Raw genomic sequence first — 15,029 nt, 5'->3', positions numbered from 1 at the left:
CTTCATTTCGTTTTGTTCTTAAACACAATGAAACGTGAGAGAGTGATGACGATAAAATTGACTATAAACACACAGTACGCGTACCAGCAATGTGACTTAGATTTCGTGTTTGTAGCTTGGCTTCATTTAAGAGTTCTGCTGAAAAAGACAGAGCAAGGGGGTATATAAAGAGTTAACAGGAAACAGGGGGAGCGCGCGACATAACTCGTTTTTGCTGGCAATGTACGGGAAAACGCGTAAAAGGCCTCAAGGGCGGGAAATTACAAAGCGTGTTGTAACCGCGCGAGAAGTGAAAGGAGGGAGACCGGTTGCCAGGGCGGGGAAAACAAGTAACCGGCAGTAAACGCGCAAGAGCAAGAGCAAGGATGCAAGAGCTGAAATACTTAACCGTTACTGATAGAAATGTGCGGGAAAATGGCAAGAAGTTCGTGAAATATAATGCGACAAATGGTTTTGGATTTGCACCAAATTTGAACAAAAGATAAGAATTTTGCTTTGATTGGCTGCGCCGAACAAAATTCAGTATTCTAGTCATGTTGTGACGACTGAGATCGTAAAATAATTTTAAGGGCATTAGGCAAAAGTGAAACAAGTTCTCTTGATTCTATGGTTACTTTCAACTTATTTGGTTCTAGATGAATAGTTTTAGTACCAGACATGTTAATTACCACCAAGACTCGCCAAGGGTTATCGGTTTGATTACAAAAACACAATTTAATCAATCAATCAATAAATTAATCTATCAGTTAATTATCAAAATTTAAATGTCTTTATAGACAGAGTAAAATATAACAATGAAAAAGCTAACGAGTTATTTACATTGGTATCCAAATGACGAAACTCTTTTTTTAACGATATATAAGAAGTTTAAGTTCAGTTATCTTTAGAATGTTTTATCAAGCATTACTGTCATTTAACAGTAAATTGTTAAGATTGTAACAATTATCGAAACTCGTAATTTTTAAACCAACGTAAAAAAAAAGAAGCTAGACTAGTACTCATGAATTACAAATTAGTTTGGAATCTAAATAGCAAAAAGTGGCACTAACGATGAATACATACATGTAAAATGGCTCAAGTTCAAATATTCCTATAAGATTTAACAAATATATTAAAACTAGTGGCATTACCAGCATTCACCAGTAAATTGTTGAAAGGTAGCTGGCAACAGAAGCAAAGAATAGGTTTTAGCAGTTCAACCCCCTTGCCGCCTACACTGCTCAGCTTGTTGGATATAACACACTACGTATTTACATCTCACATAATTGAAAACTAAAAATCAAATTTATGTTACAGAAAAGGCATTTGACAGAATAATCATAGGTAAAATACCCTTTCAATTTAAAAATGCAATATTTCTATTTATATCTTTTTATAAAAGCGGAGCTCCTCAGCCACACGAAGGGCCGCATAGCGGAGCTCCATAACCGTAGAAAATAGGAGAATCATGCATGCACAGGAATTGGAGAATCATGCAATTAATTTTTCATGGTTATCATAAATTGTTAAAAATACGATATTTCAACTTCTATTTAACAATTAGACTACGAGCCCGAGTTTTCTATGAGCAAATAGTCAACGAGGCGCAGCCGAGTTGACTATCGCTCATACAAAACGAGAGCGAGTAGTCTAATTGTTTTAGTAGAAACTCTAAAGGATTGTAGTCCAAAACCTACAATATTGTGCACTTTGAAGACAAAAATTAAGAAAATTTACCACTTAAAAAGCTACTCGCGCGCGCGACTGTTTTCTATCGGCGAATAGAAAACAGTGGGAGAACCAATCAGATTCGCGGATTTCCAATAGAACACAGCTGAGTTTCTACTAATTTCTTTTATATTACACTCCGCTTCTACTTAGAGAAAGAAAGTAACTCTTACTAAGCCGTGCCTTGTCTTCTCGGTTTCATTGACAATGGCATTAGCACTTTTGTGACTTTTTTTTTGGAAATGCAAAACAGAGAGAAAGTCCCATAGACCCTTTGCATAAATGGCGTCCTCATTTGAATAACAATACAGATACATCCTAAGCCTCACGTCCACGTAAAAAATCCTTTGTTAAAAAACACCCACACGAGGCTAAGGATGTACATAGTATTGTTATTCAAATTTGGGCGCCATTTATGCAAAGGGTCTATCGGATGGAGAAAAAAGTTGAAAATCGAGAAGAGACTACAGATACGGATTAAAAATAAGATATTTAATTGAAAATATAACTTGATGCATCAGCCATTTTTACTGTTCGTATCACAGAGAGTGCTTATATGTCATTAATTAGGGTGCAAACTACACATACTGACCAGTTTCTTTTCGCAACTGCTTAAGTTGTGTACCTAACTGCGAGATCTTCTCTTCATTTATTCTTCATGTGCGGTTCAAATATATAATTTCATTTATTCATATTTTGAAAAAAATATTTTGTTTTTTAATTTTGGGTAAAAATTTGGACGAAGCAAGTGCCTCGTCTTGCCTATTGCTGGTTGCGGCCCTGCTGACGAGTAAAACATCTACTTTAATATGAATACTTTCTTAGCTTTATCGCTTGTCACGAGAATACGTCCATCTGGTGCTGTTGTTATTCCAATAGGACCTGGTAAATAAGCGAGAGTTTTGCCTGTGAAGCGACCGTCTAAAGAAAATTGCTGAACTCGGTTATTGTCACTATCACATACAAGAAGATTACCTGAGCTGTCTACAAGCATACCGTGCGGCCCGTTAAATTGTCCGTCTTGATTCCCTTGTTTCCCAAACTTGGATAAGCAAGTTCCTGACCGATAAAAAGCTTTAATGCAGCCATTGACTGCATCAGATACGAGAAACATGTTTTTGTAAGGAATGCAGCTAGTTGGATGGCCGAGTTTCTCTGGGCCACTGTCGCCAAATACGGAAACAATAACTCCTTCCTGTGTTATCACCAGTATCCTCCGATTGAGGTACTCGGTTACAACAATGTGGTGCAGTTCATCCAAACAAACATCAACTGGGCCGTCAAGCTGTCCTTTTGCTGCACCACGTTTTCCTAAGCTTTTCACAACAGTTCCTGTCTGGACATCTAGCTGTTGTATTCTATTGTTGCCTGCATCTGCAATCAGAACCTCGTTATCATTTAAATATGTTACGCCCCATGGGTGGTCAAATTGTCCTGCATCTTCTCCTCGGCTGCCAATTTTTCTCAAACAGTTGCCTTCTTTATCGAATATATAAACAGAGTGTCCTTTGTTATCTGTTAAGGCGATGTTTTCTTTCGTATTTACAGCGATTCCACGTGGCGATAGAAGCTTATCTCCTTGAAATAACTTCAAGTCCAGCTCACCGACTACAACAAGTTCACGTTCTTTTACCTGCATAGTAAAAGGACAGACACTAACAGCAAAATGTGTGAAGACATGATATAGTTTTGGGCTCGTTGTAGATATCGAGACAAATCGAGCAAGTGACTTGTTTCTTGAGGTTTTTTAAGATGGTATCCATCGTTTGTAAAGATTGCTTGTGAAACACACACCCTTTTAATGCGATTGCGAGAAAGCAGAATTAATTACGTCTATATAAAACTGACCTCTTTGACCTGAGGTCGAGTTAATTATGAAAAGTCTAATAGCGATTGTTAATCAATCACGGAAAATAATGTGTTGTAGAGTTGTTTTCGTATTATGTCGATCAGGAATTGTATGATGCATGTAAAATATGGATACACTGCAGGAGACCGAGTTTTATTAGAATGTGAAGTAAGCAAAGACATGGGGACACGCGTGGCTGAAGAATTTGGAACTAACTAGAACACTTTGACTGTTTGTTCAAGCAAGCTTCTGTGACGCTTTTTTATGATTCCAAGAAACCAGAACTTTTAATCGATAATTCGAATTGTCTTTCTGAAAGACTATCGTGAAAAAATAAAAGTTCCGTACACGGCTAACACTCAATCTCATTTCGTCTTGAGATGCCCTGTCGCTGTGGCACATTTCTTCCAAAGCAGACATTGTTTTTGCTCGTCACGCGAGGCGAATTTGTTATGAGAAGAGTGCGTGATAAGTTAAACTAAGAACTGCTTCAACATTTTTTTTTTAATGTTGTACTCTTTCATCACTTCGTTTTGCTCTTAAACACAACGTGAGAGAGGGAGGACGATAAAATTGACTATAAACACACAGTACGCGTACCAGCAATGTGACTTAGATCTCGTGTTTGTAGCTTGGCTTCATTTAAGAGTTCTGCTGAAAAAGACAAAGGAAGGGGGTATATAAAGATTTAACAGGAAACGGGGGGAGCGCGCGACATAACTCGTTTTTGCTGGCAATGCGCGGGAAAATGGTAACCGGCTTCAAGGGCGGGAAATTGCAAAGCTTGTTGTAACCGCGCGAGAAAGTGAAAGGAGGGAGACCGGTTGCCAGGGCGGGAAAACATCTAACCAGCAGTAAACGCGCGAAAAACTTTTAACTCCTAACTGGGGGTGCGAGAAATGAAACACTTAACCGTTACTGATAGAAATGGGCGGGAAAATGGTACGAGGTTCGTAAAATATAACGCGACAAATGGTTTTGGGTTTGCACCAAATTTGAACAAAAGGTAAGAATTTTGCTTTGATTGGCTGCGCCGAACAAAATTGAATATTCTAGTTATGTTGTGACGACTGAGATCGTAAAATAATTTTAAGGGAATTAAGCAAAAGTAAAACAATTTCTGTTGACTCCATGGTTACTTTCAAATTATTTGGTACCAGACATGCTAATTACCACCAAGACTCGCCAAGGGTAAAAGTTTGTGGAAATTGCTTATTTCAACGCAGTAGGGGTGTCCTGAATAATCAACATTACACAGAAATGATGTTTTGCACTTCAAGAGTACTGAAAAGGTTTGACAACGGATTTCAATAGATTAAAACCTCCTCTTTCACGCTAGGTAGTTTGTGGTTTCAAATTGTGGTATACGTTTTGAGTTATTGCTATGTTTTTGTCAGTCGGTACATGTCAAAAAAGGTCTCGCATGAGAACGAGGCTGAAATTGCCACTCAATTTATTCGTAGAAACTTATTGAATAAGAAAATAAATGTTATCCAGATAACTGATAGGACTCTATGAAAGTCGATTTTATGAAAAGCACCACGGCTTGCAAAGAAATAACTCGTTTTGTGTGACGTGTCACAGCATCCTTATTCGCTGTTACATAGGAACAGAAACTTTTCCGGCTCACGATCATCTGCAAACCGTTTGCTCTTTCAATTTGCTCTTTTCGCACTAAAGAAAGGCAATATTTTTATTATTCATCACTTGCTGAAATAAAAACCTTAACCAAAGGCGTTAAAGTAGCGCATTTTTACTGAAGCCTCGCTTTCATGTCAATGGAAAAAGAAAAAATAATATTAAACTTGGTAAGGAAAGAAGCGATGTTTAATGAAATTTGCCCACAAGAAAATATTTAAAGTACATACAGGTTCTGTCAATTGTAGCGTAGAAAATAAATATGACGTTAAACTATGTCAGTTCTGACAAGACCTATCAGACCCAATTTAAAGAAGAAGATTTAGAAAGTTCCCACCTTAGATTTTGTTAAATCCTGTCTCGTATGAAAGTTATAAACGGTTGTAATGACGCCTAGAATATCGTAAATACCAGGTCACAAATAGTCGCTTAATGAAACAGTCATTCTATTTCTGTTTCGGCACTCGTGGTCTCCCGTACAGTGCAGCATTTTGTATTACTTTTTCTAACCATGCCCAACAGGTTATGGCAAGTTCTTTAGTAGCTGTAGGTTATTTATTCAAACGTAAGTCTGAATACTGTAATTTTCTTTTTTTTTTACAGTAAATGACATAGCACAGCGCATTCGCAGTACGTACAAACAGCTCTCTTTCGAGATAAATACATTCTTTTAATCAAAGCTTTGTTTTGTGTGCTGCTCTCTCGTCTACCTCTGCCGCTTTCTCTAACCGCCCTAAACGATCTTAGTTTTTGATTCTGCGTAAAATTGTTTGAGCATTTCGGTTTCCAGTTACAGTAAGAGAGTTCAAAGCACCAGGAAATGCATATTAAAGGAGGGAAATACAATCCACAACAATTTTCCAAGTCTTATGGCAACTTTCCCACTTAAATACAGAAGTAATAAAACACGTCTGTGCTGACCAGTCAGCGCCTTCATTTGCAATTCAAGTCGCCTCACAGAATTCAACAGGAAGAGCCGGCATGGCATCTTTTTTGAGCTTTACTGTCTCGCAAGATTGCAGCGCTCGCACCATCTTTCGAATCATGTTTGGTGTGTAATAGAAACCTTGTGTAGGCTTTCTCGTGGCCAGAATATAATGCAATGATCGCAAAAAGACTAATCACTTCCTTTTTTTCAGGGGTGGTGGTTGGGAGGAGCTCGGGGGGTTAGAGAAAGGTATAACCAAGCCTTCCAATATGACCAGCAGTCCGAAGTAATAACATTTGTTACGCTTGCCTCAAAGCACTTCAATAGTGTTACCTCTCACTTAAAGAAGTAAAATAGTGCGGGGAGAACATTGTCTTTGATCCTTATTGGCCAATATCCGTCCGGCAAAGATGCAGAGCAAAAGAAGAGAGGAAAAAACATTGAAATTGATATTAGTGGCCCACATACATCACTTCCTTAAGTTAAATACAGGGAAATACCTGCGAGTAATAGCCTAATTTTTCCCAGGTTAGCCGAAACGGGTTCTTCTATAAATGGTAGTAACACAAATTAATTTTAGGCTATACAGGTTCTTAATAAGTTCTTATTTTCTAAAGAAAATTTTCTTTAATGCTTAACGTTTAGTGATATTCGGCCTATTCCTTGTACAAAATTTGCATACCACATAAGTGCTTTTGTAATAAGCACTAACCATTTAGAATGTGACATTATATAATTTTATACGCACAGTTATGCTTTGTCCAAACTTCCAAAAAACATTTGTAATCAATTTTAGAAAATAGCAACTTGTTTCCAAATTTGAGGCCAAATAGGTTCTTATAAAAATGGGGTCTAATTTCCAAATTTTTGCCTAACAGGTTCCTAACTGTTAGGTTCTTACCCGCGGGTTTTTACTGTATATATATTTTAAAATTGGAAAACAGGACTGATCTCGTGTCCTCCCAATCCGATTCTTAAAATGTACTTAAAACAGGAACCTTGTTTCTCGGAAAAAGAGAAAGTCCAAAATTAATGAGACCATTAGATTCAAACAACGAGAAAGCCGTCAGAAGGGTTCTATCACACGCCAAACATGATGCCAAAGATGATGCGAAAGATAATGCGAGAGCTTTCATTCAATCGCCAGATACTGAATGAGTGATGTACTGGTACTTATTATGCAAGGAAATTGGCTGCCAAGAGCTGTCGTTCCGGACAGTGTTTAAAGTTCAAACAAAATACACTCAAGTACACAAAATTGTTTCATCAATGTTTGGTAAACAGTTGTGAAAAGTTCATGCTTTCTCTCTCCTGGGATGCGATTCTACAAACTTTGATGTTGATAATGGAAAGCAAAATACATGGAAACTCATAACGCAGGCTTATCAAGAAATCCTAGGATGGTCGTAGAAAGCAGCAGGGTAACGGTAGACCCGAGAACGGACTTTGCTGGAGGAGCTTCTGCCTTAATCTCTTTCCAAGCAAGGCTGACTAACATGTTGTGAAACAAAAGAAACAGAAAGAAAGAAAAAGAATAGCAAGTCTCTTCAACAAACGTCATTCAATCTTCCACTTAGGTTCTTGATTTAGTAAGACACATCAAAATTATCTTCCTTTAGTCAGGTAGCCCTTAGTTTATTTTACAAGGTAAGAGTGTGTTTTGGGCAACCCAATCAGAAGGGCCGAAAGCCACAATTGACAGTCACTTTCTACAAAACAATTTTTTAAGACTTATTCTGAAATATCTTGTCAACTTTTGCATTGTTTTTTGTGTTCTTGATGTTTTTCGATGGTTTTTGGCGACGTATGACAGCATTATATATTTTTTTTCATATCCTCAACATTGCATCATAAACGTCACTATTTCAGACTCCAAGTCAGAAAATAGTGTAAAATAATGGAAAATTTATCCCAGAATGATAATTGCTGGCTACAATCTACTCACTGTATTGGTGCCTACTGTATTGGTGCCTGAAAAGTAGTCAGGGACGTCTTGATTGAAACGAAGAATTATGTCAAAAAGCTGAAACTGAGGCTACACGTCACTAAACACGGTCCCAGGCAAACGCTCGGCACATCAAAACATTCACGGGGGAAAATTGCTATAATGAACATTTTTGTATCATAAAGTAGATCTTCATCTCAAAGTTTTGGAAAAAATCTCGAGGCTACGTCGCTTATACATCTTTCATGTACGAGGGCTGAGTGGAATAGAGCAGGCAGGTTTCGTAATGAACGTAACAGTCTTGAATATCATTTATTTTTTGTTTCTTGAAAGCTATCTTCAAGGAAATGTATGTTTGTGCATGGAAGTTTACACTGAGCAGCTACATTGCAAATTTTTTGCCAAGCCCGTGCAATCTCGGACACCACTGTAAAGACACTTGCAGTGACTTGGCTAAATGTCCACTTAATAGTGTACAACAGTTCTTTTTTTCACCCTCCACCTCTCTCCCTCATTTGGTCATTGCTTCGTGTTGCCGTGTTGTGAAAACAACACGAAATAAATATCAAACCTTTAAAAACAACTAATGCAGTTCAAAGGTTAACGCGCTCTCGAGTAGAGACATTTCAATGAACAAATTGTGACTAGTTGTTACTTGCAATTTGTAACATTCTTGATGTCATCAACGAACGAAATGGAGAACAAGTTATAATAAAATCTTAGAATTTTTTTAAGCACCAATTTCGATCTCTAACTTTATTTTCTTCTGTAACCGATCGACAACAACTGTTTTTAGGTATTTTCTGTTAGGGAAAATTTATCAAATATTTTTTTTCCTAACCAAGTTTGTTATCACTGTTCGTTTTCCTTTTAGCACCAATGCGAGGCTTCCAATAAAAGGCGCCACTTTAACGGGTTTCACCAAATTTTTAACTTTTCCAAGTGATAAATTTTAAAAATATTGCCTTTCTTCAGTGTGGAAAGTGCAAATTGAAAGAGCAAACGGTTTGCAGGTGAACGTGAGCGAAAAGTTTCTGTTCTTACGTATCAGAGAATGAGAATGCAGTGACACGTCACACAAAACGAGAACAAATATCACGTGATTTCTTTGCAAGCCGTGGTGCTTTTCATAAAATCGACTTTCATAGAGTCCTATCAGTTATCTGGATAACATTTATTTTCTTATTGAATAAGTTTCTACGAATAAATTGAGTGGCAATTTCAGCCTCGTTCTCATGCGAGACCTTTTTTGACCTGTACCGACTGACAAAAACATAGCAATAACTCAAAACGTATACCACAATTTGAAACCACAAACTACCTAGCGTGAAAGAGGAGGTTTTAATCTATTGAAATCCGTTGTCAAACCTTTTCAGTACTCTTGAAGTGCAAAACATCATTTCTGTGCTCCTAGCTCCCGGACTAGAATACAACAAAAGTCAATTTGGCCCGTCCTGACCAATCGATGAAACCGATAATCGATGATAATCGATGCCAATTAATCGATTGATATTGGAAATCGATGACCAATCGATGACGGAAAATCTTGTGCCTTTTAATTTCATCGATTTTCATCGATTAACATCGATTACCATCGATTTTCATCGATCGTTTTTTATTTGGTTTGATTCAATATGGGTGTTATTACATCAACTCAGTGGCTATCAATATCAATTAACTAACCATCATCGATTGATATCGACTGATTAATTGATTGGTTACAAAAACACAATTTAATCAATCAGTCAATGAATCAATTAATTACACCATCAGTCAACTATCAAAACTTTAAATGTCTTTATAGACAGAGTAAAATATAACAATGAAAAAGCTAACGAATTATTTACATTGGAATCCAAATGACGAAACTCTATTTCTAACGATATATAGGAAGTTTAAGTTCAGTTATCTTTAGAATGTTTTATCAAGCATTACTGTCATTTAACAGTAAATTGTTAGGATTGTAACAATTATCGAAACTCATAATTTTTAAACCAAAGGAGAAATCAAAAAACAAACGTAAAAAAAAACCCAGCTAGACTAGTACTCATGAATTACAAATTAGTTTGGAATCTAAATAGCAAAAAGTGGCACTAACGATGAATACATACATGTAAAATGGCTCAAGTTCAAATAATCCTATAAGATTTAACAAATATATTAAAACTAGTGGCATTACCAGCATTCGCCAGTAAATTGTTGAAAGGTAGCTGGCAACACAAGCAAAGAACAGGTTTTAGCAGTTCAACCCCCTTGCCGCCTCCACCGCTCAGCTTGTTGCATATAACACACTACTTATTTACATCTCACATAATTGAAAACTAAAAATCAAATTTATGTTACAGAAAAGGCATTTGACAGAATAATCATAGGTAAAATACCCTTTCAATTTAAAAATGCAATATTTCTATTTATATCTTTTTATAAAAGCGGAGCTCCTCAGCCACCCTAAGGGCCGCATAGCGGAGCTCCATAACCGTAAAAATAGGAGAATCATGCATGCACAAGAATTGGAGAATCATGCATTTAATTTTTCATAGTTATCATAAATTGTTAAAAATACGATATTTCAACTTCTATTTTCTTTTATATTACACTCCGCTTCTACTAAGAGAAAGAAAGTAACTCTCACTAAGCCTTGCCTTGTCTTCTCGGTTTCATTGACAATGGCATTAGCACTTTTGTGACTTTTTTTTTGGAAATGCAAAACAGAGAGAAAGTCCCATCGGATGGAGAAAAAGGTGAAAATCGAGAAGAGACTACAGAAACGGATTAAAATTAAGATATTTAATTGAAAATATAACTTGATGCATCAGCCATTTTTACTGTTCGTATCACAGAGAGTGCTTATATGTCATTAATTAGGGTGCAAACTACACATACTGACCAGGGCCGTAACCAGACCATTGCCATAGACAAGGCAAAATCTTGATAATGGGTCCTTGGGGCATGCCCTCCAGAACATTTTCAAATCTAAAACTACTAAAAGCTCTGAATCTCTTTCAGAGACACTTTTCATGAAATATTGCTTGAGGAAAATCAATCTTGTTCAACGGGGAATTATTTTCCTAACAAAAAATATTATAAATGAAGAGAAGTTCCTCCCAGTTATGTACACAACTTTAGCAGTTGCGAAAAGAAAGCCAACTGCTTAAGTTGTGTACATAACTGCGAGATTCTTCTCTTCATTTATTCTCCATCCGCAGTTCAAATGTATGATTTCATATATTCATAATTTCATCTTCATCTTCCCCGGGTATATTACGAACCAATTTAATGACCAGCTCCCAGTTGCCTTGTTAGCTCAATTAGTGAGAGCGCTGCACCGGTATCGCAAAGGTCAGGGTTCGAGTCCCGGCAAGCCTGATTTTTTTAGGCTTTCTTTTCGCAACTGCTTAAGTTGTGTACATAACTGCGAGGATCTTCTCTTCATTTCAGTATTCTTTATCTGCAGTTCAAATATATAATTTCATATATTCATATTTTCAAAAAAATATTTTGTTTTTTAATTTTGGGTAAAAATTTGGACGAGGCAAGTGCCTCGTCTTGCCTATTGCTAGTTACGGCCCTGCTGACGGGGAAAACATCTACTTTAATATGTATACTTTCTTAGCTTTATCGCTTGTCACGAGAATACGTCCATCTGGTGCTGTTGCTATTCCAATAGGACCTGGTAAATAAGCGAGAGTTTTGCCTGTGAAGCGACCGTCTAAAGAAAATTGCTGAACTCGGTTATTGTCACTATCACATACAAGAAGATTACCTGAGCTGTCTACAAGCATACCGTGCGGCCCGTTAAATTGTCCGTCTTGATTCCCTTGTTTCCCAAACTTGGATAAGCAAGTTCCCGACCGATAAAAAGCTTTAATGCAGCCATTGACTGCATCAGATACGAGAAACGTGTTTTTGTAAGGAATGCAGCTAGTTGGATGGCCGAGTTTCTCTGGGCCACTGTCGCCAAATACGGAAACAATTACTCCTTCCTGTGTTATCACCAGTATCCTCCGATTGAGGTACTCGGTTACAACAATGTGGTGCAGTTCATCCAAACAAACATCAACTGGGCCGTCAAGCTGTCCTTTTGCTGCACCACGTTTTCCTAAGCTTTTCACAACAGTTCCTGTCTGGACATCTAGCTGTTGTATTCTATTGTTCCCTGCATCTGCAATCAGAACCTCGTTATCATTTAAATATGTTACGCCCCATGGGTGGTCAAATTGTCCTGCATCTTCTCCTCGGCTGCCAATTTTTCTCAAACAGTTGCCTTCTTTATCGAATATATAAACAGAGTGTCCTTTGTTATCTGTTAAGGCGATGTTTCCTTTCGTATTTACAGCGATTCCACGTGGCGATAGAAGCTTATCTCCTTGAAATAACTTCAAGTCCAGCTCACCGACCACAACAAGTTCACGTTCTTTTACCTGCATAGTAAAAGGACTGTTCGGAAGTTTGTCGCCATTGATCTTCACTTCAATGCTGTAGGCGCCCGGTACTTTTGGTGTAAATTTCACCTTGAATTCTCCGCTTTTTTTCTCGCTTATATTTACATTTGTGACGTCTTTTATGGGTTCTATGAGAACTTTAACTTGTTTTTTGAGATGAGGCTTGTTACATATTTCCCCCTCAGGTGTTCTGGGACACAATATCAATTCTGCTTCTACACCAGCCTGAAGAGTTTGGTCCAGTCCTTCCAGAGTGCACTGGCTTGCATCGACTCCTTCGGTTGTGATATCGCCCAGTCTCAAACCCTCTACAGACGCCGCGGTAAATTTGAGGAATGAAGTCTCCTGATGTTTTGGGACTTCAATGTCACGAAGCTCTTTAAATCTCTGTTTCAAAGTTTCCTTGTTTTGCATGATATCCGAGCTTGAGCTTCTCTGTACCAGATTTTGTGCAAACTCAACCGCTTGGTACATTTGTTTGAGCAGGGACTGCGCTTTCTCGTTAGCCTTGTTAATTCTCTCGAGTCTCGTATCGCGTGTCTTTCTGAGGGAGGTTATCGCTTCTCGCTCGCGCTGTTTAATCTTTGCGATCATTTGTTCAGCTGTTTGCAAGACTCCACGCTCAGCTTTTGCGAAATTGGTTTTCAGCAGGGAAATCGTTTCCTCAAATTTTCGAATCACATCCTTCAACGCTTTCTCCTTTTCTCTAGCCAGTTCGGCGTCCTCCATGATATTTTCTTTCTCGTTGTCAGCCGCTTTGTCGAGTAAAATAACTTTGTGGCTTCGGTGATCTGTGACGATACAAATATGACAGACACAAGATTGACAAGGAATGCAGAAAAATCTTGTGATCTCTCGCTCGTGGTACTGTTGCGAGCAAAAGGGCTGTCGCTTTAACAAGGCTTCGTAATCTTCCGCTTGAAAGTCTTTCACAGGCATGACTCTGTGTCCTTCGAATGAAGCCCGCATAACTTCATGTGCACTTAAACATCCAGGGCACATAAATTTTGCACAATCGAAGCAATAATGAACATCAGAGCTTCTTTTCTTACAATGAGCACAAGTTATGCCACTTCCATCGCCTATCTGTCGAACAGCAAGGAGACTCAACAAACTATTGTGGAAAAAACTGGTCGGCAAACTGTCGAAGCGATTTCCTTCGGGAAAATCGATTTCGGCTCTGCATTCCGGACATGGAAACTTTCCTTGTCTGTTGCTCGCTCTTGCATGATTCGACAGACACTCACAGCAAAATGTGTGAAGACATGATATAGTTTTGGGCTCCTTGTAGATATCGAGACAAATCGAGCAAGTGACTTGTTTCTTGAGGTTTCTTAAGAAGGACTCCATCGTTTGTAAAGATCCAGAAGATTGTTTGTGAAACACACACCCTTTTAATATGATTGCGAGAAAAACAGATTTAATAACGTCTATGTAAACCTGACCTCTTTAACCTGAGGCCGAGTTAATTATGAAAAGCTTAACAGCGATTGGTACTCAATCACGGAAAACCTTTGTGTTGTATAGCTTTTTCGTATTCTGTCGATAAGGAATAGTGTGATGCATGTAAAATATGGATACCCTGCAGGCAGGACACCCAGTTTTTATTAGAATATAAAGTAAACATGACATGGGGGACATGACACGCGTGGCTGAAGAATTTGGAACTAACTAGAACAACACTTTGACTGTTTGTTCTTTGTGCTATTCCAGCAAACGTCTGTGACGCTTTCTTTATGATTCCGAGAAACCAGAACTTTTAATCGATAGTACTAATGGTCTTTCTGAAAGACTTTTGTGATAAAATGAACGTTCCGTAAACGGCAAACACTTAAACTCATTTTGATCATCTATTCTTAAGATGCCCTTTGGCGCATAGCTTCCAAAGCATTGACATTTTTGCTCGTCACGCGAGAAGATTCCGTGATGAATAGATTGCGTGATGAGCCTGAAAGAACTATACGGCGCGTGACTTCAGTGATTATTCTTTACTTTTATTGACAGCTGGGTCAAGCCCAATTCTTAATACCTACTCCAGTTTCTATCTCCCTCCCTTCTTTGTCAAAAGTAAAAAAAGTACTAAACTCTTTATTTAACTCTCTGGCGTTTGGGGGGGGGGGGGGGGGGGGCCCTCCCCCAATAGGACCCCAACAACACCAGGGGAGATTTGTGTTGTTTATCATATAGAGGGGGAGAGATCTCCTCCCCGGGGGCCTCCCTTTTTAAAAGTACCCCCCCCCCGCGAAAAAAAAAAAAAAAAAAAAAAGGGAAAAAGGAAAAAAAAAAAAAAAAAAAAACAAAAATCACCTCCCCAGGGGGTTCTTCTATTAAAAAAAAAAAAAAAGGCGGAAAAGGGGGGGAGAAAAAAAAAAAAAAAAAAAAAAAAAAAAAAAAAAAAAAAAAAAAAAAAAAAAAAAAGAAAAAAAAAAAGAAAAAAAAAAAAAAAGAAAGGAAGGGGGAAAAAAAAAAAAAATAAAATTTATAAAGAAAAAAAAAAAAAAAAATTCCGCAAAGTTAAAA

General features: G+C 37.8%; 2 protein-coding genes and 1 pseudogene across 3 annotated transcripts in view; 1 reads left to right on the top strand and 2 right to left on the bottom strand.

The window, feature by feature from the left end:
* LOC144629660 (uncharacterized) overlaps window positions 1–15,029 on the top strand; it is a 78,747-nt pseudogene that overhangs the window by 45,591 nt on the left and 18,127 nt on the right. The gene's annotated exons all lie outside the window — the stretch shown is intronic.
* Window positions 2,485–3,347, bottom strand: LOC144630797 (protein meiotic P26-like). The gene has a single exon (XM_078489159.1). It carries the CDS (start codon window positions 3,344–3,346, stop codon window positions 2,507–2,509), a length of 840 nt encoding a protein of 279 aa, XP_078345285.1. The 5' UTR covers window position 3,347; the 3' UTR covers window positions 2,485–2,506.
* Window positions 9,819–13,887, bottom strand: LOC144629811 (E3 ubiquitin-protein ligase TRIM45-like). Its single transcript, XM_078488021.1, has one exon. It carries the CDS (start codon window positions 13,857–13,859, stop codon window positions 11,655–11,657), a length of 2,205 nt encoding a protein of 734 aa, XP_078344147.1. The 5' UTR covers window positions 13,860–13,887; the 3' UTR covers window positions 9,819–11,654.

This window comes from Oculina patagonica, chromosome 11 (genome assembly GCF_052425735.1).
Source record: "Oculina patagonica isolate OP01 chromosome 11, crgOcupat, whole genome shotgun sequence".
In the NCBI taxonomy this organism is placed as follows: domain Eukaryota; kingdom Metazoa; phylum Cnidaria; class Anthozoa; order Scleractinia; family Oculinidae; genus Oculina; species Oculina patagonica.
This window is presented reverse-complemented; position numbering and strand designations above follow the sequence as displayed.

What these genes read in the sequence shown, in the direction of transcription:
- LOC144629811 (XM_078488021.1), bottom strand. Translation starts at nt 13,859, where the DNA reads ATGGAGTCCTTCTTAAGAAACCTCAAGAAACAAGTCACTTGCTCGATT.
- LOC144630797 (XM_078489159.1), bottom strand. Translation starts at nt 3,346, where the DNA reads ATGCAGGTAAAAGAACGTGAACTTGTTGTAGTCGGTGAGCTGGACTTG.